The 26586-nt window shown below is 34.3% G+C and overlaps 2 protein-coding genes across 2 annotated transcripts in view; one reads left to right on the top strand and one right to left on the bottom strand.

The window, feature by feature from the left end:
* LOC121370622 (putative inhibitor of apoptosis) lies at positions 1-25647 on the bottom strand. Its single transcript, XM_041495980.1, has 7 exons — positions 25520-25647; positions 9438-10861; positions 6305-6477; positions 4154-4178; positions 3621-3725; positions 1520-1666; positions 1-836 (listed from the first exon to the last, which is right to left on the bottom strand). The coding sequence occupies exons 2-7, from the start codon at positions 10759-10761 to the stop codon at positions 640-642; spliced, it is 1971 nt and encodes a 656-aa protein (XP_041351914.1). The 5' UTR covers positions 10762-10861; positions 25520-25647; the 3' UTR covers positions 1-639.
* Positions 24436-26586, top strand: part of LOC121369862 — a 27736-nt gene continuing 25585 nt past the window's right edge. Inside the window, exons 1-2 of the mRNA XM_041494938.1 lie at positions 24436-24542; positions 26438-26537. Coding sequence (XP_041350872.1) covers positions 24436-24542; positions 26438-26537 — 207 coding nt within the window. The remainder of the gene's footprint in view (positions 24543-26437; positions 26538-26586) is intronic.

Genomic DNA, 26586 nt, shown 5'->3' on the forward strand with positions numbered 1-26586 from the left:
CCCCCCCCCCCACCCCCCCATGACAGTAAAACCACTGATATACGTCGGAAAATCAGAAAGCACGGTAGAGCTCTAACAATATTTTGGGGTTCATTTATAATTTTACCCTGAATATGAATGGTGTGTGCATGCTTTAACTTTGTTTAAAATGGTTCATTCAAAATCATGTATTTCTCTCATCTTTCCTCAGCTAAGTATTCCAATGGATACTAGATCATGGTTTTTTTAAATATAGAGTCCCTATAGCACATATGCTAATGAACAATACAAATCATTATGTATTTCTCTCATCTTTCCTCACCTAAGTATTCCAATGGATACTAGATCACGCTTTTTAACATAGAGCCCCTATAGCACATATGCTAATGGACAATACAAATCATTATGTATTTTTCTCATCTTTCCTCACCTAAGTATTCCAATGGATACTAGATCATGGTTTTTTTAATATAGAGCCCCTATAGCACATATGCTAATGGACAATACAAATCATTATGTATTTCTCTCATCTTTCCTCATCTAAGTATTCCAATGGATACTAGATCATGTTTTTTTTAATATAGAGCCCCATCAGCATAAATACGCTAAAGAATTATGAGCTGGGGTCCCTGATTCATGTGATAACTCGTGAGACCTTTTTTAAGACCAGAATGCTTTTGCTGCCCCCTTGATGGTCCCTCGACAGATTGGACATTCAGACAGCGAAGACGCACACGTTCCACAGCATACAAGATGGCCACACGGCAGGAAAATTATACTGATCTCCTCGTCCAGGCAGATTTTACATATCTTCTGTTCCTTTAACTCTCTGTTTTCCTCCAACAAAGAAGAAATATCTGTGAAATAATAATTTTAAAAACACCTTAAAGTATAAACTGACACCATTACCATCCATTGCAAATAATATTACTGGCAATGCAAATCAGTTGACTATAATACTAATTTAATAAATGCAAAAAGAAATAAAATGATTATTTAATTAATAGCCCCTTATAGAAGTTTTATTTATTATTACAGCTTAATGATCAGTTATCTAAAAAAAAATATTTCTGATTTGTTGCATTACTTTTATTCACAATTTGTGCAGATGTTCAAGTAATGGAATATAATAAATAAATAAATAAATATATTAATTTCAAAACATTAAACATTGTAAGAAATTTTTCCATTTATTTTAACTGACCTATTGTATTGATAGCAATACTTGAACTGTATTATGGGATTTAATAATATCTGTTTTTAAAACAATGTATTTAAAATATAATTATACATTTATTCTGACAACATGACTTTTGTTAAAATAATAATAATAAATTATACTTTATGTGTTATTAAGTGCAGCTGGAAAAAGAAGAATTGAACTTGATATATTTTTATGATCATGGAAGTCTGAACAGTAGAAATTCTGTTCACATTTTAGTATGAACTGCTGCATGCTAAAACAGCTCTATTGTTCATACTTCCATCACCTAAAAAAAATAATCACTTTTATTTCTTAAATAAACACTGAACTGTATACCTTCTGTTTCTTCACTGTTCTTATTTGGGGGTTTTCTTTTTTGGTTTTGAAAATCCTCACTAACAACTTTCCCATTTGGTATCTTTTCCGTATCCAGTATTATTTTGTAAATTTTTTCTGCTGAAGGAATAACATCATCTGGAACACCTTTAAGTAAAACATTTCAAACATAACATCTGCTTTAAAATCTGCAGGACTTCTAGATTATGGTAGTCCCACTCCCATGGCTAGTGATATTCGATGTTGGGCTAGTAAATAATTACTATTGCCATGACAGACAGGGCTTCTAGATTATGGTAGTCCCACTCCCATGGCTAGTGATATTCAATGTTGGGCTAGTAAATAATTACTATTGCCATGCCCACGTCTAGTAAATTATTTTTTTATCAAATGCTACAGTTGTCTTATTTTGCAAATATGAATATCTGCCTCCATCACCACCAAACAATTTTAGTGTTTTTAAGCCATATCTCTTTAGGCGACGTATCAAATTATTATTGTTAATTAGTAAAAATTTATTAACTTAAAATAAAGCAGGGATAGCAAATTTTTAATCATAGCTAGCACATTTTTTTAATCACTGATCCAATGGCTAGTGGATTTTATACAAATTCTAGAACCCCTGATCTGATACCAAAAAAAAGCAAAAAACAAAAAATCATTGATTGTTGAATCAGGTGGAAATGGCTCAATACTTTTATAACTTTTAGAGTCCAGATGACTTTAACAATATCTTGAGACATTAACCTATTGAGACAATGCCTATACATTGCTAGGACAGGATATACATGTAACTTAGTCAGTACAGGGTTTCTAGATTAAGCTTGCCCCACTCCAATGGCTAGTGATATTCAATGTTGGGTTAGTAAATAACTGCTATTGTCATGCCCGACGGCTAGTGAAAATAAAGGAGTCAAATGTTAAGTCTATTTTGTAAATAACCCCTAATGTTAGTGTTTTGAAGCTCTATCTCCCTCTTTAGACGACATATCTGATTATTACCATTATTTAGTAAAATTGTATTAACTTAAGTAAAGTAGGGATAGTGAATTTTTAATTGTGGCTAGTAAAAATATTTTAATCACTGATCCCATGGCTAGTGGATTTTATATAAATTCTAGAAGCTCTGCAGTAGAGCATTCACTTGAGGTGATTGGGTTGGAGGATCGAACCTCCTCAATGGACCCACTGGGGCTTTTCCTGTCCCAACCAGTACCTCATGACTGCCATCTCAAAGGCTGTGGTATGTGCTGTCCTATTTGTAGTAGAGTACATGTACATATAAAAGATCCTTTGCTACTAATGGGAAATTGTAGCGTGTTAAAAAATTCCCAAATTATTGAATTTTTTCTAGAGATGTAAAACAAATAAATTACATACATGTGAAATTAAAGATTTGAATCTAGTCTCTAAGTGTTTTCGAAGCAAGCATCATGGTTAGTTTTATGCCTAGTTGGTTAAAATTGCCATATATTTTCTGCTATCCATATATGGTTTATATAAACTTATATAAAATTATATAAAATGTTATTCTGTGGGTATATATAATATTATTCATAAAAAAAAGTCTGTTCGACCTCCCCCCTAAGCCATATGATTAACTCTGAAAAAGCCCTAACATTAAGGAAGTCAATTTCACTATACTGCAGGAATGTCCTTTGGAGGTGTGTCAACAATGGAATGTGAAATTTTTACAGCATGTGTGTAATACAAGATTTACAGGCTGCAGCCTTTTTTGTTGAAGCTTACAAATGATAAGGGGCAGGACATAGCCAGTAGTAAAGCGCTTGCTTGATGTGTAGTCAGTTTGGGATTGATCTCCATCGGTGGGCCCATCGAGCTATTTCTCGTTCCAGTCAGTGCACCACGACTGGTACATCATAGGTCGTGGTATGTGCTATCTTCTTTATTAGATGGTACATATAAAAGATCCCTTGCTACTACTGGAAAAATGTATCTGGTTTCTTCTCTAAGACTATATGTCAAAATTAACAAATGTTTGACATCCAATAGCCGATGATTACTAAATCAATGTGCTCTAGTGGTGTCGTGAAATAAAACAAACTTTAACCTTTTACAAATAATAAAGTGGTGAAAATACCTCCATTTTCATGTAACCACTTGATGGCTTCACTGACTTCCTGCATTTTGCAGCCATTTTCGAGAAGAGCCTGAATCGCAACACTGTCCTGCTTGTGTTCTTTTTCTAAAATACAAAACACTCACTGATAAACAGTCTGTGTGTGAAGAAAGGAAAACAAACAACCGTAATATTGTGTTAATTATATGCATTGTTGACATCACTATTAAAAGTATGTCAGTGAACATTTTGTTTTCAAAATCTTCAGTAGTAATATTTCTAGTTAACTGAAAAGTTATTAGTAACTACTATTTAATGTTTTAAAATTGTGTAGCGATCTCTGAAACTTGCTTAGTGAATTGTAAGATGATACTGAACAAAACCTTCACTGTATGTTAATATTGAGAACTTGAAGTATACAACAAAGTACTAGATGTGTTCTGTGGTTCCTCTTACCATCCCTCGACATTGGTGCCATGAACATCCATAATACAGATTTAAAAACACACACATACAAAACACAAAAATACAGTCAGGTAATTTAGGCAATGTACCTGAATGGCTTTTAGTTTCTTTTTCCTGAAAAAAAAAAAAAAGAGTTAAAAAAAACCTGATTAATTTGATGATGATGATGATAACTAGTTTAACGTGCCCATATACCACTAGGGTTTCAAACACGCCCATCCCGAGTCTGACCTCCGATAAGATCGGTGGCCGGACTCGGGATGTATGTGTGTGGGGGGTGGGGGTGGTGGTGGTGTGTGTAGTGTTGAAAATGGGCAGAATTTTGAAAATAGCAATTAGTAAAAAGTTAATAGAACAAAACAAAAAACAAAAATTACAAGCCAAAAAAAACCCAGAATTGACTGCTCGGCCGAATATTTATATAATTTGGAGCATTTTAGAAGGACAGTCCAAAAATAAATAAGAGAAAGAAGAGAGGATCGGACTATTTAATAATATTAAAAAAAAGAGAAGTAATTTCGACATAAAATTTTGAACGAAAGTCTAAATGTTTAAAGTCCGATATATATGTCCACGTGAGTGGCCTCGTTAAGGCCGTTGGAGGTTGGTCACCGGCGAACCGAAGAGCGGAGAGCCGGCAAAGGCGGGGATGAAGTGCTTCCATCTCTGGTAGTCGTTGCTGAAAAGGGCCTTGACGATCCTGTGGATGGTGTGGCTATCCATCTCTCTAACCAGGACTGCTTGTCGGTAGACTCCTTCTCGGCGCTGAGTTAGTACCAACCCCGTCTTGCCGGCTGTAGATTTGATGGTGTGTAGCTCGTAAGCGCTTCCATCAGGCAGTTGTTTCAGTTCTGGTTTCACTAGTCCGCCCATCAGTAATGCCGGATCCGAGGTGTCCCCCTGCACGAACTTCAGGAAGCCGGACCTGATTTTCCCGATCTGAACTTTCCAGACGGCTTCCGAGTCGGAGGGGGACGGTGGTTGTGAAGGTGGAGGTTGGGCCTTGTCAGGTTGGTCGCTCGGCTGAGCAACGGCCTTCCTCTTTCCAACGGCGGTTGATCGGGCCGGTGGCTTGACGACTGGCAGTACCGGGGATACCGGCCAGTTCTGTCTGAGCCACGTAGTGGTCGGCGATGGAGGGCCTTTACGGGGCGTCTTACACACCGTGGTGTTGAGTCTGTCCCTCTCAGTGGTTGACGGTTCTGGCGTAGCAGGTTTCCTCGACTCAGGCTGGGCTGGGGGTGGCATCGCAGAAGGGACCGCCGCCAGTTTTGGTCCCCCCTGTGCTGTTCCTGGCGTCGCCGTACACCAAAGTCACGGAAGCCCGTGACCCGGTGTAAGTGACGCAATATTCAAGTAGCTTCCCGTAACTCAGTAAGAGTCCCCCCAGGTGGGGGGGTAACTCGAGAGTATATGGCGAGACATCTGTCCTCATCGCAAGTTAGTTTGGAAGTAGATTAATTTGAAGTAAACACAAAATACTATAATAGGACCTGGATAATTTAGCAAAATGTCGTTAAATATGTCTATTCAAAAATACTTCAGATTCTGCAATCTAAACATCTTGTTGCCTAAAGCAAAATATGATTACAAAGTTTAATTTCTTTTAATAAACCTGTATATTTTCAATAGCAACATACATGTTAACTGCCTTCATATGGCAATAAAAGTCTTTCATAAAAAGATTTATATACTATGGTGGAGAAAACATTCTGGAATATAGGAGTTAGTGGCAAAACAAAACATTTTACATGATCTAGATAAGCGATTGAATCAAATGGATATGGAAAAAAAGTGAATGATATAATCAATGTTATACATAAGATAGCAGCTTAAATGCATATTTTGCTGATACCGAATTTTACGCTGAATTCATGCTGCTTGTTGTGTGTGTGTGTACATGCATAGTATGTGCAATGCATGTGTGCATGAATGTGTATATTCAATTCTAACAACCAAGGCTGAACAAAGAAAGCTCTTTGTTTCCTGTTATATGTTGAAAAAACAGAGTAGGTAGGAAAACACTTTATTTTTAAAAATAATTTTATATTACATGTAATATAAAAAAAAAAATTGTTTAAGATTATGGAGGGTAGATTAAAATTAGTTAGTTGGATAAATAAAAAAATATATATTTTCTGTCACACTTAATAAGTGTTTGCCTTTGGAAACAAATAAATGAAAGCAATGAAAACTATGAACTCATATAATAAAAAGGAAATAATAAAAACCAATCATACCTCCATAGGTGTTTCTCCTTGCAACACCTGTTCTATGAACGTATCTCCCTTGACAAGTCGCACAAACTGACAGTCTGGGAACCACCTGGCATGCTCTATCCATGGGTCGTCTCCTGGTTCCCACTGGCTAAGCAAACCGTCACAGGTAAAACATTTTACATTGTCGCTATTTCCTACAAAACATTGAAACAGAAAGCAAGTTAATCGCCACATCTGTTAAAGAATAGAAACTAATGCTCACCCACTCACCTGAGGTGAGTCAAAAATTGCTGGCAATGAGTACAATTTAAATGATGATCAGCCTTTGCCAGTAATGGTGAGTGATCCCTCCCACTTCCATTCAAACTCGCCTGGAAAATTTTTAGGACAGCAGTAAATGAATTGCCTTGCAATACAAATGTGAATAATTTTTACTGAAAACTTCACGTGATTGCTCACAGAGTACCATTTCAGGAGAGTGATCTTCAGCTCACCTTGATTTGCTCATGAAAAAGACTGATGATGCTAATTCCCCAGCCATTATTATACAATGATAATAATGTTTTTTTATTTTCAGGGACGACCACAAATATTAAACATTTATGATTCAAAAGGTTCCAATCAGTAATGGGGAGACAAGTGATTTTTTCCCCCCAGACCAATGGAAATATTTCTTATTTCTATCTCTATCTGTTACAGAATACTCAAACATACAATACTCTGTCACCAGCTGGGCCCATGCTTATATTGTTATTATATTATTATATTATATTGGCCTTAGAGTCCAGACTCAATCTCTAATAACGTTACACGCATACAGTTTGTATGGCGTTGTCATGACAATGTTGCCTCAGACTCAGATTAATAACGTCACATGCATAGAGTTTGTATAGCATTGTCATGACACTGGTGCCTCAGACTCAATCTCTAATGACGTCACACACATACAGTTTGTATGGCGTTGTCATGACAATGTTGTCTCAAACTCAGTCTCTAATAACGTCACATGCATACAGTTTATATGGCGTTGTCATGACAATGTTGCCTCAGACTCAGTCTCTAATAACGTCACATGCATAGAGTTTGTATGGCGTTGTCATGACACTGGTGCCTCAGATTCAATTTCTAATGACAACACACACATACAATTTGTATGGCGTTGTCATGACAATGTTGCCTCAGACTCAGTCTCTAATGACGTCACACGCATACAGTTTGTATGGCGTTGTCATGATAATGTTACCTCAGACTCAATCTCTAATGACGTCACACGCATACAGTTTGTATGGCGTTGTCATGACATTGGTGCCTCAGACTCAATCTCTAATGATGTCACACGCATACAGTTTGTATGGCGTTGTAATGACATTGGTGCCTCAGACTCAATCTCTAATGACCTCACACGCATACAGTTTGTATGGTGTTGTCATGACACTGGTGCCTCAGACTCAATCTCTAATGATGTCACACGCATAGTTTGTATGGCGTTGTAATGACATTGGTGCCTCAGACTCAATCTCTAATGACCTCACACGCATACAGTTTGTATGGTGTTGTCATGACATTGGTGCCTCAGACTCAATCTCTAATGACGTCACATGCATACAGTTTGTATGGCGTTGTAATGACATTGGTGCCTCAGACTCAATCTCTAATGATGTCACACGCATACAATTTGTATGGCGTTGTAATGACATTGGTGTCTCAGACTCAATCTCTAATGACCTCACACGCACAGTTTGTATGGCGTTGTCATGACATTGGTGTCTTAGCCTATTCGAGTCTCGAGTCTTAGACTCTAAAGGTTTTATAAGCACCAGGCCTGGTTTGAAACAACTGAAATGTAGTCTTGTCAGCAACAACCACTAAAATGTAAAATGGTTCCATCTGCAATGAAGTTTTAAAATGTGAAATATTCCACCAAATGCTTCAAATTATTGAAAACATTTAAATTTAAAATGTGAGCATGTTATTATCTGCAAATAACAACTGAAATGTAAAGGTTGTCATTATGTGCTACAATTCAATAAAATACAAAATAAAATGTAATGCACAATATAAAACATTAAAATGTCCGTCAACTTCTGCTACAAAACACAAAATATAAAACAGGTCTTGTCACCATCCATTACAAAACCCAGAAATATGAATTTTAGTCTGCCATCATCAATTAAAATACACTGGAATGTAAAGTGCTACAAAACATTTAATGTAAAGTGCTACAAATATTAATTTTATAATGTAAAACAGACATAAGAACTATGTAGAAAGAATAGCCATTACCATTACCCAAGAACCCAAAAACCACTGAAAGGTAAAATGTAAAGTCAAATTATTTAAAATTTACATTTCAGTGATCAAGGATTAAACTGTTCCTAACCAGTATTTGTTGTCAAATACAATTAAAACTAAAACTGTAAGAAACTGAAAATATGTGATTTGTATAATGCTGTAATAAATGCCCTTATGCTTGAAAACCAAAATTTATATTACTGCTTAAAACCTAGACTGAATTTTCTAGTTAACAATCTGATCTCTTAGTTTTAGCTTGATACCAAATTTTAAAGATTCAATGAAAACTTTATACAGTAAAATAAAGATAAAACCAGACCAAAAAAAAGAGAGTAAAATTGTTAATTTGCAGTCATATATCAGGAGATGACACACATTACACATTTTCATTTATAATAAATTTAATAAAAATTATGAAACAATCCTGCATTAAAATTGCTCTTTGGCTAAAAGGAAAAGAAAAGTGATTATGAGTTAACTCCCTTGAATATAGTGACATAATTGATGATTTTTTTTTTTTTTGCAATCATGAATAATGGTGTCACATATAAATAACAATGTCATCCCTGTTTTCCCTAGTACATCCCTTAATAAAAAAAAAATCTTGTTTCTCTGTTCTAATCTATTTACAAATATTTATATTTTGACAGGTTAAATATCCAGTATTTTAACATTTTTCAACACTAAATGTACATCCTGTACTTTCTAAAATGTCCATGTTGACCAGGTAATAATTCAATTGTATAATGTAGGGAAAGGTCTTTATATAGGCTATGCCTGTTGACCAATCCCATCTGTTAATATAAAGAGAAATAAATATTGTTTAAACCAATAAAAACTCAAAATACAATGAAATACATACCAACATAAAACAGTCCAGCTTTAGCCAATTGTTCAGGCTGTTGTTTTATTTGACTTGGCCAATTCTTGAAGGTTGCCAGGCGGTCTGCTTCAAGTGAAAACCTTGGATGCTTTGGTTTATTCTGAACGATTCCAAGAGTTTCTGCTCGTTCGCTGGGTGACTCATTTGATGGCTTACCAAAGTTCTGAACTGACAAAACACCAAAAGAATCCGATTTGGATATTACATTAGTTGACACTGCACTCCTATCAAGAGGAATGTTTCCTACATCAAGGCCCAGCACAAATGGACACTTTGGAAAATGCTTCCTGTGTTCAGTTTCAACAATATCTTCAGCATCCCATTTTTTAAGGATGCCCGAGCAAAATATGCAGCGGACTCTGTCGAATGGACCCAAATAGTAAAATCCATCCTGTGATAGTGTTGAGGGGTTTATCTGCGGTGGCATATCATTGGGCCACTTTCTAAAAAAAGTGTGTAACCGAACCCATTCACTGCGTAGTTCAAGTCGATTTTCTGCTCTCACATCACTAGCAATCTGCACCTCTTCAACCGTTTCATCCATTGGCTCCTCGTAACTTCCAGATACAGTGACGTACTGATTCGTATCAATAAAAAAATGCTGTGTTGTTGGAGGTCCATTCTGACCACTGTTTTGAAGTGAACTTGTTGGAACCAAATTTGACCTAGTTGATAAAGTACCATTATAACAACCTGGACCAGAAGAATTTGGATAACTCATAACATCACGGTACTGATGTGAACTTGTTGGAACCGAATTTGACCTAGTCGATAAAGTACCATTATAACAACCTGGAACAGAAGAATTTGGATAACCCACAACACGGTACTGATGTGAATTTGTTGAAAATGAATTTGATCCAGCTGATGTAATACCATTGTATTCTGGTACTGATGGCACTGGAGTCAGTGGTAACTGGACATGGTTGTTTGAGGATACATTATAGAGCTGTTGATTGTGTGTGTATGAATTAGTGTCTTCTGCTAAAGTTGAAACAGAATTTCTACTACCAGGAATCCTAGATGATGCAGTACCATTGTGATAAAATGGAACTGCTATGGATAAACTATGGTGTTGTTCAAATGTATTTGAACTGTATCTTCCAGGCTGAGGTAACCCACTGAAGGTCAAATTCATCGAATTGTTCTGAAGATCAATTCCACTAAAACCGTCTTCCTCGGGATGTGCATGATCCGAAAATAAGTCAGAAGAAGGAAGATCATTTGTAAAGTGTTCATTATCGTTAATACTACATGAGGAGCAGTGATCACTCAAAGACTCCACCTGATTGTTTTGTGACATTTTTATTTTATTTTTGTTTTCCTTTGAACCTCTGCTATAGATATTCCTTTTCTGGCTTGTTCAGAACCCCTTAACCGCCACTTCCATAATAATTACAAGTCTGAAATAGATTTCAACAAATAAATCAGTTATGTTAATAATAACAAGCTAATTACATACATATAAATATTATAATTTGTATAATTAACCACATATGTAAGTGTCCAAAACTAGGGTCTTGTCAGGTAACACACTTGCACTTGATTTATTTTATTTTTTTCGTACAATAAAATGTTACTACACCTTACATGTGTAATCTAAGCACTTTGATACTGTTTAAGTGACGTAACTCAATTGTCACTACTCATAATTGGTTGTTGGCAACCGACTGTCAGTTGTAGTATCTTGTGCAACTAAGATAGTGTCAAATATTAGCATTCCCACCTTAGTAATATCAATTGCCATAGGTAAGGAACTTTACTGATTACATTTTTTTTTGATGATGGATAAAATTATATTGAAAAATGTCAAGTGAATGGAAACAATTTGGTTTTTAATTTTGTGTTTATTCATTGCAAAAGTGATAGCACTGGTTTACAATGCGATCTTCACCTCTGTAAATACAATAGACTATATTTATATATTTCTTTTTTTCTTCTTTTATTTTAATACGATTTTTGCCAACGAGTGATGTGTGAAAGCCACATTTTTACGACTTCCGAAATGATCAGTGAAAATATGGTTTTACAAACATTACAAACTGATATAAAAATAATATTTAAAAAATGGTCGTTTTATTATATATTATATATATACTAGTATGGGTCGAACACTGTTGGAGCACCATAATTTGTTTGACCCATCAGCTAGTTCAAACCAACCAATCAGCCATATTCAGGGATGTATGTGACCCTTTACTATAGCAAGGTCTATATTGAGCAGACAATATCAGCTACAGGGCAGTATGTTTTTATTTTTCATAACTTTAGACAAAAATTTTAAAAGATGAAATAAATAAAACATAGCCTACCTTTCACCAAATATATCAAATTTAAAAAATGACTGTTGGATATGTTATATTTATCATATGGACACCAGTGCTAAAGCATATCAATATCTATAAACAGACAGTTGTCGTTATCCAAATAGCAACTTCACCTCAATTCTACACTTCAAATGAGCACTAAACTGGCTGCTATGTAGCAAAGATTAGTATGCAAAAGCCGTAAATATTGTTACCTGTTCACGGTTTCTAGATTATGGTAGTCCCACTCCCATGGCTAGTGATATTCAGTGTTGGGCTAGTAAATAACTACAATTGCCATGCCCGACAGCTAGTGAAAACAAAAATGTCAAATGTTGCAGTTAAGTCTTATTTTGTAAATATGAATATCCTGACCCTACCGCAACGTCCAATGTTAGTGTTTCTAAGCTCTATCTCTCTCTTTAGGTGACATATCTGACTATTTCTATTATTTAGTAAAATTGTATTAAATTAAAGTAAATTTTTAATTGTGGCTAGTAAATTTAAAAAATCAATGGTCCCATGGCTAGTGGATTTAAAAAAAAAAAAAAAATTGTAGAAGCTCTGCCCATTTTGGTGAATAAAACATCTAGTGGTATAGGTTAGTTAAAAGTTTGTTTTGTTTAATGACACTACTGGAGCACATTGATTAATTTATCATTGACTATTGGATGTCAAACATTTGGTAATTCTGACTCATAGTTATCAGAGGACCACCACTGTATTTTCCTCATGCAGGTCATGTCATAAGGTTTAACGTGCACATTCAGAGCAAACTGTTGTTGCACACGCCTGTTGTGGGTGCAAGTTCTTGTATGAGCAAACCCTTGCATCCAAGACAGGAAAGAGGTGGGGAGGGGAAGGTGAGAATCTCACATACAACTTTAACACTAAACGAGCACTGAAGACTGGTTGTTGTGGCCGAGATAAACAAGACGAAAGAGGCTGTGGTAAAACATTTAAGTTCTCTAGAAAAACCCCATCAACTGAATGGATCCACAGAGATATTTTTATGTGGTCCCCATGATATCGACACAACGGTGCTCAACTGTATATACATTAGGTTATGTCTTTCAATAATAACCCAAAAAAAAGATTTCTACAGTGCACTGTGTGAGATCGTTGTTTATCTGCTTCAAAACCCATACCGCGAGGGTATATTAATCAGTTAGTTCATCAAGATTAACCTTGAATGCTTGATGAACTAATTAATCATTATTCTCATAATTCTTGTTGGTGTTTGTCGGAAAAAAAATATATATCTAAAGATATCAACGCAGACAATATACATGTATATTAAAAACCAGTAACAGTTACAGATCAGACGTCAAAATGCATCAGACACGGTAACTTTGCAACACTCACCAGACCCAGTTTTGGTGTGTCATTCTACAGAAAGCATCACTTTTCAAAATAAAACAATTAAAAGATATAAAGTTCTATTGATGACTTTTGGAAACTAGATGAACAAAGAAACATAAAATGATATCTGGCCATGCAGAACTGTAATCGGCCTGCATGTGCAGACACGTTACTCTATGAACAACTCATTATGTCATTGGTGTAAAGCTCTATCCTAACCGGCCGCAAGCAACGCGAGCGATTATTTTAGAAATCATTGATTTCCATTGCCGCATCCTAACTGCACGCGCACAACGCGACAGATTTAGGATACAGCAATTGAACTCAATGATTTCTAAAATAATCGCTTGCGTCCGGTTAGGATACAGCTTTACCAGGATAATTCGGCAGTGTGATCCAACTGGTTTATAGTGGTCAAGAGCACATGGATGTATTATTTGGGTGTCTATATTCTATATGTGACTTAAATTATACACTGAGGCAGTTTTAATTGTTTAAAAATATGGAGTCCTTCGAAATAAATTGCATAAAAGTCATAAAGGTAGAAGCTATGCTTTCCTTAATAAACAATTTAAATTTCAAAAATAAAGTTTCTAGAGAAATGACAGTTAAAATATTCTTGAGTAACACCAATGACAAAAAAGTAACACCAATGACAATGTGTCACACCAATGACATTCAAGACTGTATCCTTGAAACACTATATTCTTGAGACTACCACTACTTGTTAGCAAAAGTATGTAATTGATACTTAATTCATTTTTTTTCAGCCTACAACTTTTAAGGCCTATTAAAATAATTGTGTGTTTCTGGGAACATATTGATAAAAGTTAGATACGGCCGGTCACAGTTTAAAAAAATACACTAAATTCAGCAATTGAATTTGTTTTTTAAATATTAAGTTAAAAATTCATTCATTCATGTATTTATGTAGTTATTTCCATGTTTATATTAAGGCTAAAGCACACTGTGCTGAACACACACACCAGCTGTATGAATCAGGTATCCAGAAACATAACTTAATTCAGGTCTTTGTTCAAATATGCACCAGCAGAAGACCATAAAACAAAGGAAGGCAATTGTAGACCTCCATATCTTTCTTAAAAGATTAACTTCATAATAAAATTATGAACTATGAGCGGTATGGTTAAATGTATTTCATTGTATACTGTGTATTCCCCATAAGGAGTAAAAAGTGTTAATCCTACTTTTGCTTTCACGTAATCGCTGTAAAAATCTATGCTAAATGTTCCAATTTGTTTCGAAAACAAAGACACCTTACAAATACGAGACATCATTTTAATATTTCCAGTACATACACCAGGCTTCGAAATTCACGACGGCTCCACGGCATTTGCCGTACTGCCTTGTGCCTGTGCCGTGATACCTCAAAAATACCAGTTACTTTACGGCTATGAATAACCGTGCCCTTTTAATTACCTGCCGTGGTGCCCCTTTTGTGTATGTTTTTTTTTTCTTCAAAACTTGTATAACCCTAACTTTTATTTTAAAACATTAAACATGCAAGAATTCGATGTAACTCGGTAGTGTTTATATACAGTTTTTTGGTCATGTATTATAATTGCACATCGAACGTAACAAATGATAAATTACGGTTGAAACGTACAGCGTTACGGGGGGAAAACCCCACAGTAAATTGCCGAAAGTTTTAACGTCGTACATTTACGAGAAAAAAACGTAAATAGCCGAAAAAGAATTCCGGGGAAATTTTTTTTTTTTAAATAGGCTAAACCATGCCTAGAAGAAAAAGAAGACTAAAGATGACAAAAATTGCCAAAACGTTTTCATTATTTCAGGTAAAAATTATTATTATTATTATTATTAGCTATTTAAATGTCAGTCGTAAAAAAAACGCGATGACTTGTAGTCTGTGCATGATCCTTGATTGTTTTGTTGAGATCGCACTTTGTTTTTTGGAAAATAAACTTACAATGTATGAGATGACTGGAGTTACGATAATACGATATATTTTCCTCTATGGGCCTACAGTATTTAGCAGTTTGTAATAAAAGCTGTTTAATCGCCACACGTTACCCATGCTTGAAACCTTCGTGGTATAGGAGCATGTTAAAAATGTTTTTAACAAACTCGTTACCGTACTGTCATGCGATCTCGTGTGTCACCAATTACCGTGGTACCTAATAAGAGCACATGTTAATGATTCCAATTTCAAACAAATTAGTTATGCTCATATCCATTCAACGTCCAGGCATGTCTAGTCTGGGTCCAGTCTCTAATAACGCCAGTGATTGGGTCTAGGGCACGGCGTAAGAAGGTGCCAAAAAGTGGGGTGGGGGTGTATAAAAACCATCGCTGCTGCCCCTCCTCCCCCCCCACGCACATCCCCCTCAACCTCCATTTAACACACACACACACACACATATATTAATCCATAAATGCTGAAAACATACTTAAGAAAATAGGCCATGGTGTCCGACAATGTTTACGTTTTTGTGGATACGGTCACATGACAGAATGGGATTTCCCTCCATTTTTTATTCTATAATTAAATGGGTTATTTAGTTAATCTTATTACAATTATGTTTGTTGGAGAAAAATTTGAAATTAGAGTGGATTTTTTTTATTATTGTTAAATATAGAATTTACAACAAAAATAATATAAAGATTAAATTTTTAAAAACCTAAATGATTTGGTTTGAACATTTATTTATTTAATTATTTGTATTTCAAATAATTTAACACTGAACATTTCATCCCTTTTCCTAAAGCTTTGATTGTATTGTTCTGAAACGTAATACACATTCTCTTGGTAGTCTCCACAAAATAGTAAAGATGTCTAAATTTGTAAAAACGTTGTTGTTTTTTGTTTTTTTTAATTAATGAGATTGTAAAATTGAAATAGAAATCTTGATTGGTTAAATCTGAAACTTAGTACCTGTATTCTACAGTGATTCTCTGGAGATCTACTTTTATTATAGATTATTTTATTTTATTTCTTTAATGTTAACTGTCCAGCCATTCAAATATAATTTTCTTTCAGTCATACTCATCGATCCATCTGCTCAGATGGTCCGAAACCAGTTGACTTTGATCCATTACCTGCTGTAATGAGATGGAACAGCAGCAGTGTTTGTTCAAGGAGACCAGATACGTCATAATCTCTCTCCACCAAAGTCGTCTTTAAGGACACCACAAAAAAATTAAAATACTATTTTGTTTAATGACTCCACTACAATACTTTGATTTATTGATGAATGACCAATTTAACAGAATTACAGATAAATGTATTTTTTCTGGTTAATTCGACTTCCTAAAAAAAAAAGACCGCCTTGGTGCCCTTTGAAAATGTATGAACGTAGCCTTTGTGCCTTTTAGGTTAGCCTTGGTGCCCTTCATTTCCTTGATTTTTAAAGGCCATTATAGCCTGCCCTTTTAACACCGAATTTCGAGGCCTGATACACTATACAGAAAATCAAACAAATTATGTCACAATTCAAGAAATAAATCACACGAACTACGTCATTATTCAAAAGAGTTAACTCTTGGTCCTTTTTCCTTTTAACCAAAAAGCAATTATAATGCAGGGTTTTCAATGTTTTTAAAAATAAAATTTAAATAGCTTTATTAGAAATCAAAACATAAGTAATGCAGGGTTGAAAATTAACATGAAAACCAATGTCGCCAGCAGGGCCAGTTAAAGAAAAATCTTACTGGCTCAAATGCAACTAGCCTACCAATCACATTGGAATTTAACTTCAAACCTAAAATTAAAACTAGAGTATTTTTTGTGGAATAATAACCGTTTGCGATGAATTGCCGTTTAACTTCATAATAAATAAAGTAAAAAATCATATAAAAACATGTTATTAAGTGTCAAACCCATACCAACTCAAATAACAAAATAATCGAAAAAGAAATCCAGTATAAATAAACATGTTTCTTTACAAAGTACCATTAAATTAAACATATTAAATCTCATTTTTAATAAAGGGTAAAAGATAATGCAGTACAGACTAAAGGTAGAACTGAGCGTGCTTTAGTAAACTAGTCTGGAAGTGGCAGTCCTCTTTGTGGCGATGCAAGAAGGGTGGAATAAACTTTGTGGTGATACAGGATTGAAAATTAGCAGTCGCCCAGTCACGCGTGGCGACCTTTATTGGCTATGGGCGACTAAGAATTTTACAAAGGTAGTCCGTTAGGTGACCCATCGATATTAGGGTCTGGCGAGTATAGTACCAGTTAAAAAAACACAGACACTGAAACTGAATTGAATGTGACAAAACACATCGCGTCCGTGTTGGCGCAAACTACAGCAGCAGAAGACATAGAACATGCTCTATATTTTAACAGTGCCAGATTCAGCTTTTGTGGCTTTGGGCCTGGTCTTCTAAAAATAGAGCTCCGAACGTATTGAAGATATTGCATATATTTTTTAAATCTAGAAGTCGTCAGCTTATTAGAATGGACTGGATACGCCATAATTATCTAGTAGAGCTACTATTAGACAATTGTTATTCAATGTTATGGAAAAAAGGAATCATATTTAATTAGCTTATATTATTCTGGGACAAAATCAAAATCTATCTTGTAGTTTTAACTCACACTAACGTGAGCACATTCACATATATACAAATAACAATGACCTTTTCCATTACTACAGTCCAGGGCTTCTTCCAAAGGTCAGTTAACTGATTGTCGTTGTCGATATTGTTTTAAATTAAGCGATTTGCATTAAATAAGAACATATATCCAATCTAAAGTCTTGACACCAAGACTTACATAATGACATAACTGTCCAAATATTACTGTAATAAACAATAAGTACACTGTTATGCTATGTAATGTAATAACTAAGTACATTGTATATTTTGGTAAAAAACATTTTGTTTACAGATTTATGTTTCTATTGATATTTGTTTTATTAGTAGCCTACTACTGTAGCATTTACAATACATCGGCTATTCGGTGTCAAACCATGGTAATGCAAACAAATAAAGTGATGATCAATATCAATATAAAAATTCAAGATTCAAACAAAAACAGTGTAAAAAAAACTGTGCAAAAACACAAATATCACAGATAGATACAATTTAAATTTTGAGTAAAAGTCAGTATTTCAAGAAAACAAAGGGATTTGTGCTGTATTGGCCATTCTCAAAGAGAATGTTACACCCCTGCACCACGGTGAGGTTACAGCATGCGCAGATTACCTTGGATGTTCCATCATTTGTCTTAAAAATTGTATCACAAACAAAATAAAAGAGTTAACCTATGCAGTTTGATGGTAATTTGTAAATATTTTTTGCTTTAATTTACACTGCACTTTTACTCCTAATAAAATGTTATTTGAGACTGTATGGGTTTAAAATTTATTAAATTAATATGTTTTTATATGAATTTTATCATTATGCATTGTGTTGGCACTGTCAAAATATAGAACATGTTCTATGTCTTCTGCTGTCAGATCTGTAGTTCGTGCTAACATACATGCATTGTGTTTTGTCACATTCGATTCAGTAGAGCTCTGTGTGTTTCTGTTTTTAACTAGTACCATACTTGTCAGACACTAAAATCGATGGTCGCCCAACGGATTACCTTTGTAAAATTCTTAGTCTCCCTTAGCCAATAAAGGTCGCCTGGGGCAACCGGACGACAGTTAATTTTCAACCCTGGTAATGTATTTTTTTTTTTTTTCACTACAACTTGGTAATATATTTTCGGTATGTTTTTAACTTTCCTTTATCATAAAGTTAACCTTTAACACTTAAACTGGAAAGGTTGGTAGGTGTTTAATTGCATTCAGACACATGCATTAATTTTGGAAAAATAACCTTTCCACACATGCGCGGTCCATCATTTTCAATTTTCAAAGCAACTATAGTTACATGATAAAATATGTTATTCAACTACGCACAGTGGACGAAAAAATTTTAAAGGAAAAATTCAGTTTCCCAAGCAATACATTCCGGTCCGCGTTTAACCAACACCCATCACTAACACTTGCTGTTAATACATATACATGCATTATGTTCATACCAGTGATAAGGTTGTAAAATATCAATTTTCTAATGAATTTATTCTTAATTAACAGAATTTATACACTCAAAATTATTTACAATTGTTACGAATGAATTATATGTCTACTATTCACTACAGCCAGGGTACAAAAATGTAGCATACTTTTTGCAGATTGAATATAATAATTAAAACAAATTCTAACAATAGGGGGCTTAAAAATCATAAAAATTAAATGATTTGGTCTTGTTGACCTGGCATGTGTGATGTCATGTGACACGCACCAAATGGTAATTCATCTTCCTCTAATTTAAGTCAATTTCTACAAGTCAAGTGGACCCGATATCGGTAATTTGAAGGAATAAACAAAAACGATTTGTTAAAATTAATGATTTTAGTAGAGGTTTGTAAAGTTTTGTATTTAGATACCTATTTGTCTGAACTTTATTTTTAATGGAAATGTTCACTAACTGTGAAGAAAACCTCACAAATGAATGACAAGCAGACGACAACAAATAAGAATGTTAATTGCACGAACCGTTCTGGAGAAAACAAACGGAACAGAGCTTGAAGCATAACGCAGTTAGGGACGTTGATGATATACTCTTTACATTCGAACAAAACATTTATTTTACCCAAAGAGCCATTATGCAACTATGATGCTGCACATATGTCCTTTTAATTTTCAAATCATCTTCAAAAATATGCTAAGTGAGGAAAACGGCATCTTATTAAAACGCATTGTCATTGGTGTTACTAATGGTCATTGGTGTTTCATTGTAACACCAATGACAGGTAACACCAATGACAAAATAAGAAAATAATTAATTTTTGCTCTCTAAAGAATTAGTTGAGAAAACTGAAAAAGTACATGTTGTAGCAGACATACTATGTCTATAATAACATACAAACAGTTTCTTAAAATTATTAATCATTTCATAAATCAGCGTTCAAAATAAGCACTTGTCCATTTGTCCCGACATGTGAAGAGTTACTCGGACAAGCATAATTTACTTTAACATTTTGTTATCTGGCAGAGAAGTAAAATATTTTTTTACAAAGCAGTATCATAATTTTTTTAGCAATTTGTTGTACTTAAAAAAGAAAGAAAAGAAATCAGCCGTGTCTCTTCGCAAAATGTTATACAAATATCGTGGTTTGAGAGTTAAATAAACATGGTCTTGATAACATAATAGTCTTAGCTTGTGAATATTCGTAATACCTTTCAGTTGCGATTGAGTTCATAATTCCCCACTCAGAACATCTCTGCTGACATAAATTATTTATTTAATTGACAAATTATATTTGATACCATTCGTATTTAAAAAAGGAAAAAAAAAGTGTATTGTTTTGTTGTTTAAGTTTAAAACGAAGTAACTGCCTGTTTACCACAAATGTGAAAATGAGATTTCCTTTGATTTTTGTGAATTACTGATTACATTATCGGTAATGTGAGAAAACGAAAACCTGTTAGACGGGTTAATCTAAGATTAAAAACATATTACTTAACATTTATTATTTTATTATTTAGGTGTACATATATATCTGCAGTAAATTTGATTAAATAAGTTACTTAAAAATAATTTTGTATGACAAAACAAAATTACAATCCGTGAAAAGGCGGGATAAGCCTGATCACGTGGTTTCTTGTCGATTTGTTATCAGAACAAGTCTGAAAATAACATACCCGTTCTATATAAATAAAAGTTAAAATATGGCTCGTCTCCCCACCATAGAGGTTGTGTCCATCCCCCACTCCAGATATTGTTCCTAGGGGCCTAAAATTTAATAAGTGTCTGGCTATGGACATTGCCTGGTACAAATATGTGATTTACCAAGCTTTGGTAATCACAAACTTAATTAATACTAAGAATAAATATTTCTGTGTTGAAGCAGTGCGATGTAGTACGTTTTAAAATGCATATTTAAAGGGTGGGGTTTTTTTTTTGGGGGGGGGGGGGGGTTATTATATCATGCACGTGCTTCTACTTGAACTGTTATTAGAACGCCTTGGCGTTTTGTGGGAAAAAGAGTTTCCCTTGTCTATTAATAGACCTGAGGACGCCCTATGCGTTGCGAATGGCTCTATGACCAACGCATTCTTTAAATGAATGTTTTGGCCTATCCTTTTAAACTGAACAGTGGTCGAATCATCTAGTTCTATTGTGTTTATTTAGTGTAAATTGTACCTCTGAAACTACATGGTCCCGTAGGTAGCAGTCATCATTTATGGCAGAGTATTACTTTAGATGAGACTACGGTACCAGGTACCTTCACTTAAGGTTGTGTTGCATTTTTGACAAATGTCAAGTAAGCAACGAAAGTTAAATGGAAACGTTTATTTTGAAGTAAGTAAAGTACACCTTATTCATTGTTTATCATTAGCTTTGTTATTGTAAAGTTATTTGAGTTGCGAACATGATTGAAATTTGTTTATATCTTGTAGGCCTTTAGTTAACTTTTTAACGTGTATTTAACAAAATATATTTTTCGGCTTTGATTTTTGAAAAGATATCGACTGTACACATGTATTTCATTTTCAAATGAAATTTGCAACATGTCAAAAGTCCAACAAAACGTCAAATTGTTTGATGATGAAAATGCACACCCACCTCCCAAGCTAAGTGTTTATAAATTGCATAATTTTATCCACATTTGAGTGTCGTTGTTTTATTACTTTTCCATATTTAATAGTGAACAGAATACAACAAAGACTTTTACCTCAATCCCCAATGTAAACTGGATACCCATGGATCGAACTTACTTGGGCCCAATTTGGACCATGGGTTTAGGGTACTGGTTAGAGGAGATTCACTGCATCATGTAAACGTGTACGTACTAGTATCTGTAACAGTACATGATTAATAAAGGGCAACAGTAACATTATTTTAACATTACGTTACAGGCACATTTTCATTTATGACAGGTCATTTCGACAAGCACTGCCAAACAATTATTTTCAGGACTTCAGCTGAAAGTGAAAGTTGAAAACCAGTGACGTGTTCTAGGGAATGTGCTCGAGAACAATTTAACTGGTTTTCATTGAATTCTAAACAAAAACACTAATTTTTATGACTTTTTTTTATGCTAAAACTATCTCGACTACAATTTGTTGTAGTCACCCGAGTCATGAAATTACATGCAATCTAAAGTGAAGAGTAACAAGCGAATTGGTTTAAAAAGAAAAGACCAGGGCTTTAACTTTTCCTTCTGCATCCACTTCCTATCCTAAATAGATGGACAAGTGGAAATGTTGGCAGACAAGTAGATTTTGTGGTATACTTGTCCAGTGGATAAGTGATATTTTTTTTTTCTATCACTGTAAATACGATTGTAATACCAATTTATATTTTGACAACACATTCATTAGATTTAAACACCGCTGCTCACAATTTTAACAAACAGGTTTGACCGATATCTACTGGTGGAATGTTTCATCCAGAGAGCATTCAATTTCTTTTGTTTTCTCATTTATAAGTATACTGGGGTCTCATGGTATCACGGTACTTAATGATAGTGCAGAAATAAAATAATATTATATTTTATTACATAATGAGAATATATCTGTATTCTTACTGGTCGAAAACCAGTCACATGACCGTCCGTAAATAGTGGTATTGCCCTGAGACGGTCTCACCGGTCCATCAAAAGTGATATTGCCCTGGGAGATTTAACCAATGAAAATGAAACAAAATTTTAGCAAATTAATGAGTAGGTAATGTAATGCACAAACTTATGACAAAATGCTTTGCTGTCCTTCAACAAAAAGATAACATCTTTACAGGGCTCGAAATGCAGTGTTAGTACATGCACCGGTGCATGCTGATTTTTGCATGTGCATGTAACTTTTAAAACTGGGTGCACGCGGTGCATGCTAATATTTTTCAAGGACTGTGTATTGCGTAAAAAAGTTGATAACTTGCTTAATACAAAACACAAATATTCGTACGTTTTTGTAATAAGCCTATTATAAATTTGATCAAGAATCAGTAATAAACACAGTTGTATAACGTTCCGGTACTGTTAATAAATAAATATAGGTATTGCCAAATAATTCCGAATAGCTTCGTATAAAAAAAAAAAAAAAGTTGCCTTATTTTTGGTGCATGTAGAATTTTAATGGTGCATGTAACTTTTTTTTCAGCATGCACCTGGTGCATGTAGAATTTTTTTTTCATTTCTAGCCCTGCTTTAGTCATGCCGAGTTTAATTCCGCAAATACGACAAAAACAAGGTCAGTAAACGTCAAATTATGTATGTAATATCTCGCAGATTTAGAAACGTACATGATAGGCCTACATCAAAATGCAGTTGGAATCGGCACTCTCAGGATTTTATGTTACAAATACAAAAATGCATTTGGACGTAATCGATAAATGTTCAGTATAAATGTATGTTCAGATTTATCACATTTTGTGTTTTATTTTGCTTTTAATATGATTTTGACATTCTTGCTGGTTATAATGTCTCAAATTTGATTTTTGTCTTGGTAATGTTTCAACTGTTTATTTCCACATTCCTATGCGTGTCATACAACATCATAGGATTACGTGACTTCCCATCGTTTTACAGCATTGCAGGAAATTATAAGCGTTGGCGTATTTCGATTCTGATAAACAAAGCAGGAATGTATGAGTCTTATGGGTGACATTATGTAATAAAACAATTATTGACCACAGTTTGGGCAATATCATGTTTTATGGACCGAAGAAATTGATATCGATTTCTTCGGTCCATAAAACATATTGCCTTCAATGACGGTCAATAATTGATATATATACCTACATACATCAAGGTAAATATACTTTTGTTGGATTTTACCTAATATGTCCATGTTCTACACGTCATATATTTGCATATAAATCCTGTTCTTCTCATGATATCGCGGCAACTCAAAAATATGGTATACAATTCACCTGAATGGTTAAATATGTCGCTTTTATTCACAAATTTACAGTAAAATTGAAGAAACAAAATTTTGAACACAAAAAAGATCCTAAAATTTGGTTGAAACTTTTCATTTGTTCAATTCAGCTACATGTCTACAGTTTCCCTGAGAAAAACAGTTTATTTCTGTGTAAAACAGAGAGCACATTTAAAAACTTGTCTGTGCCTTATCACTCGAATGTATGATCAAAATATCAGGACCGACATGTGTCCACTTAAAGGCCCAATTACACTGGAGAGTGGTAATGGACAGCGGAGAACGAAAAGCGGTAAACTGTGCGGTTTTTTAATTACACACAGCGCGGAATACCGTGCGTTGATTTTTGGTTTGTAAACAAATAGCTTACTATTTTGGCGCGTAAAACATGGCGAAGACAAGAAAAAGTGAAAAGGAGATGTTACTGTCGATACTTTTAGTTAGGAGACTGAGACGTGTGTTTGATCGTACAGTAGAGGGTATTTCTCAACTTCTGTAATCAATCGTTCCACCGACATGACGACTACACGTGGTGGATATGACGTCATACAACAGAACTAGTCCCGATTGGCTTAACTCCTAAATTTACCCCGCGTCATTTGAGAAAAATCACTCAGCGTTTTATCCCCAGCGGTTTACCGCTCTGCCGTCGGGCCGTTCCGCGCTCTGTGTAATTGGTTCTATGTAAAAGCACTAGTTCTATTTTTTTCACCGCGCGGTTTTCCGTTACCGCTTTCCAGTGTAATTGGGCCTTGAGACAATAAGTTATATTCTGCCCATTTTACAAAAGTACAACAGCCTCTTGCATATTCTGATTATCGAGATAAAGTGTAATGACATTTTCAGGTTTTAAAAATATATTTTGGAACCTAAAATTTCCTTATATATTTCTGTTTCGGTTGTATTCTAAAAATAGTAAACATGTCACCATAGGTAGTCTCATTTTGATTGTCAACAACCAGACAATAGTCTTGTATCACAAGCAATAACATTTTAAATTTGCATGGTCAATGTAAATGTATTTGAAGTCAAACATAGGATTGTTGTGGTATTAGAGCTGAAATCTTTGAATACTTTTTGGTGGTCGGTGATTGCCAAAAAATTACATAGCTTGGTCTCTGACTTATGAAGCGTATTAGTGCCACCAAATTAAATAAAATAATTCTATTTGCCTACATATAATCGTGAAAAAATGAACTTTAATGTTGGAAAAATCAACTTTTCCAACATTAAAGTTGATTTTACCAAGATTAAAGTAGAATTATTTTATTGCGTTTGGTGGCACTATGTCCGTCTTGCTCTCTTACAGTCAGAGTACTCGGGCTGTAGAATGACAGTCACCCTGGTGTGTTTTTGATTTTTTGGGGCCTTAAGTGTTAGATTTATCGTTTGAAATACATTTTTACCAATTGTCATAAATTGACATTTCAAATCCGTGTACCGTGTAACATATTAATATAATAATTACATACCAGTAAGCATCCAACTTAAAAACGTTCAGTCACTATACTAGTTTAGGTAAAAATCCATTTTGGGAATTCCCCTAGTTCAAACTACCAGCCACTAAGAAAATTAGCAGCCAGCAGTCACTAACTTTTTGCAGTCATCCGCATTGACTGCCGATCAGCGATTCGATTGGTTGAGTCTGTTATTTTCTAACCAGTATCGTAATGAATTTCGCCGCATAGACTAGTACTCTTTCCTTCGTAGACTTTGCTACCGAACGGATTCAAATTGATTCTCAAAGCTCTCACTTGTTCATTTGCTCATATTTGGATTATTAATTACAAATTTTCTTAATATTTTGATATATTATATTATCTTTGATATATATACATTGTTTTGCTTTTTTATCTTAAAATATATAGACATATTTGTTTATTTTTTGTTGTAATCATATGTCCTCTTTTTTCAGTTTTTCAAAATGTTCAGACCCGCTGCGGCGAGGAAATTTTATTATTTTCCAGATTGTAGCCAGGCCTTTTTACCAGAGGACCAGACGATGTGCAGTAATGGAAAAAGGAGACCATCCATCATTTGGGTTACATATCCATAATTTATTACTTCATAATCAGACCTATTATACTTTAATTTAGTGTTATTATCATGCCAATTATTCTTTAATTTATTATTTTAAAAGCAATTCTTTGAACAAAAATAATTTCTATTATTTCTAAGAAACCAGAAATCAATAATTAATACAATCTGTGCAACAGTATTCTTTCTATTTTCAAGAAACTTTACTCCTGGATTTACTTAATTATATTATGTAATAAAAAAATCGGTCCCAAGTTTTATTATTACAAGCACAAACATTTATTTTTGGTACATAACTTTATTAATAAATTGTTTATTGAGTTAAAATTAAGAATAATCACTTTTAATTTCAGATTTCCAGATTATAACGGACCACAGAACTTTCCCGAAGAATGGCCACAACTTAAAGAAACTGTGAGGATAGTGTCACGATCTACAGTTGTACCTTTACTGGTAATATTTCAAATATCACTAAAATTCTGATTTTACAATACCGAGCATT

Source organism: Gigantopelta aegis, chromosome 4, assembly GCF_016097555.1.
Source record: "Gigantopelta aegis isolate Gae_Host chromosome 4, Gae_host_genome, whole genome shotgun sequence".
Lineage (NCBI taxonomy): Eukaryota > Metazoa > Mollusca > Gastropoda > Neomphalida > Peltospiridae > Gigantopelta > Gigantopelta aegis.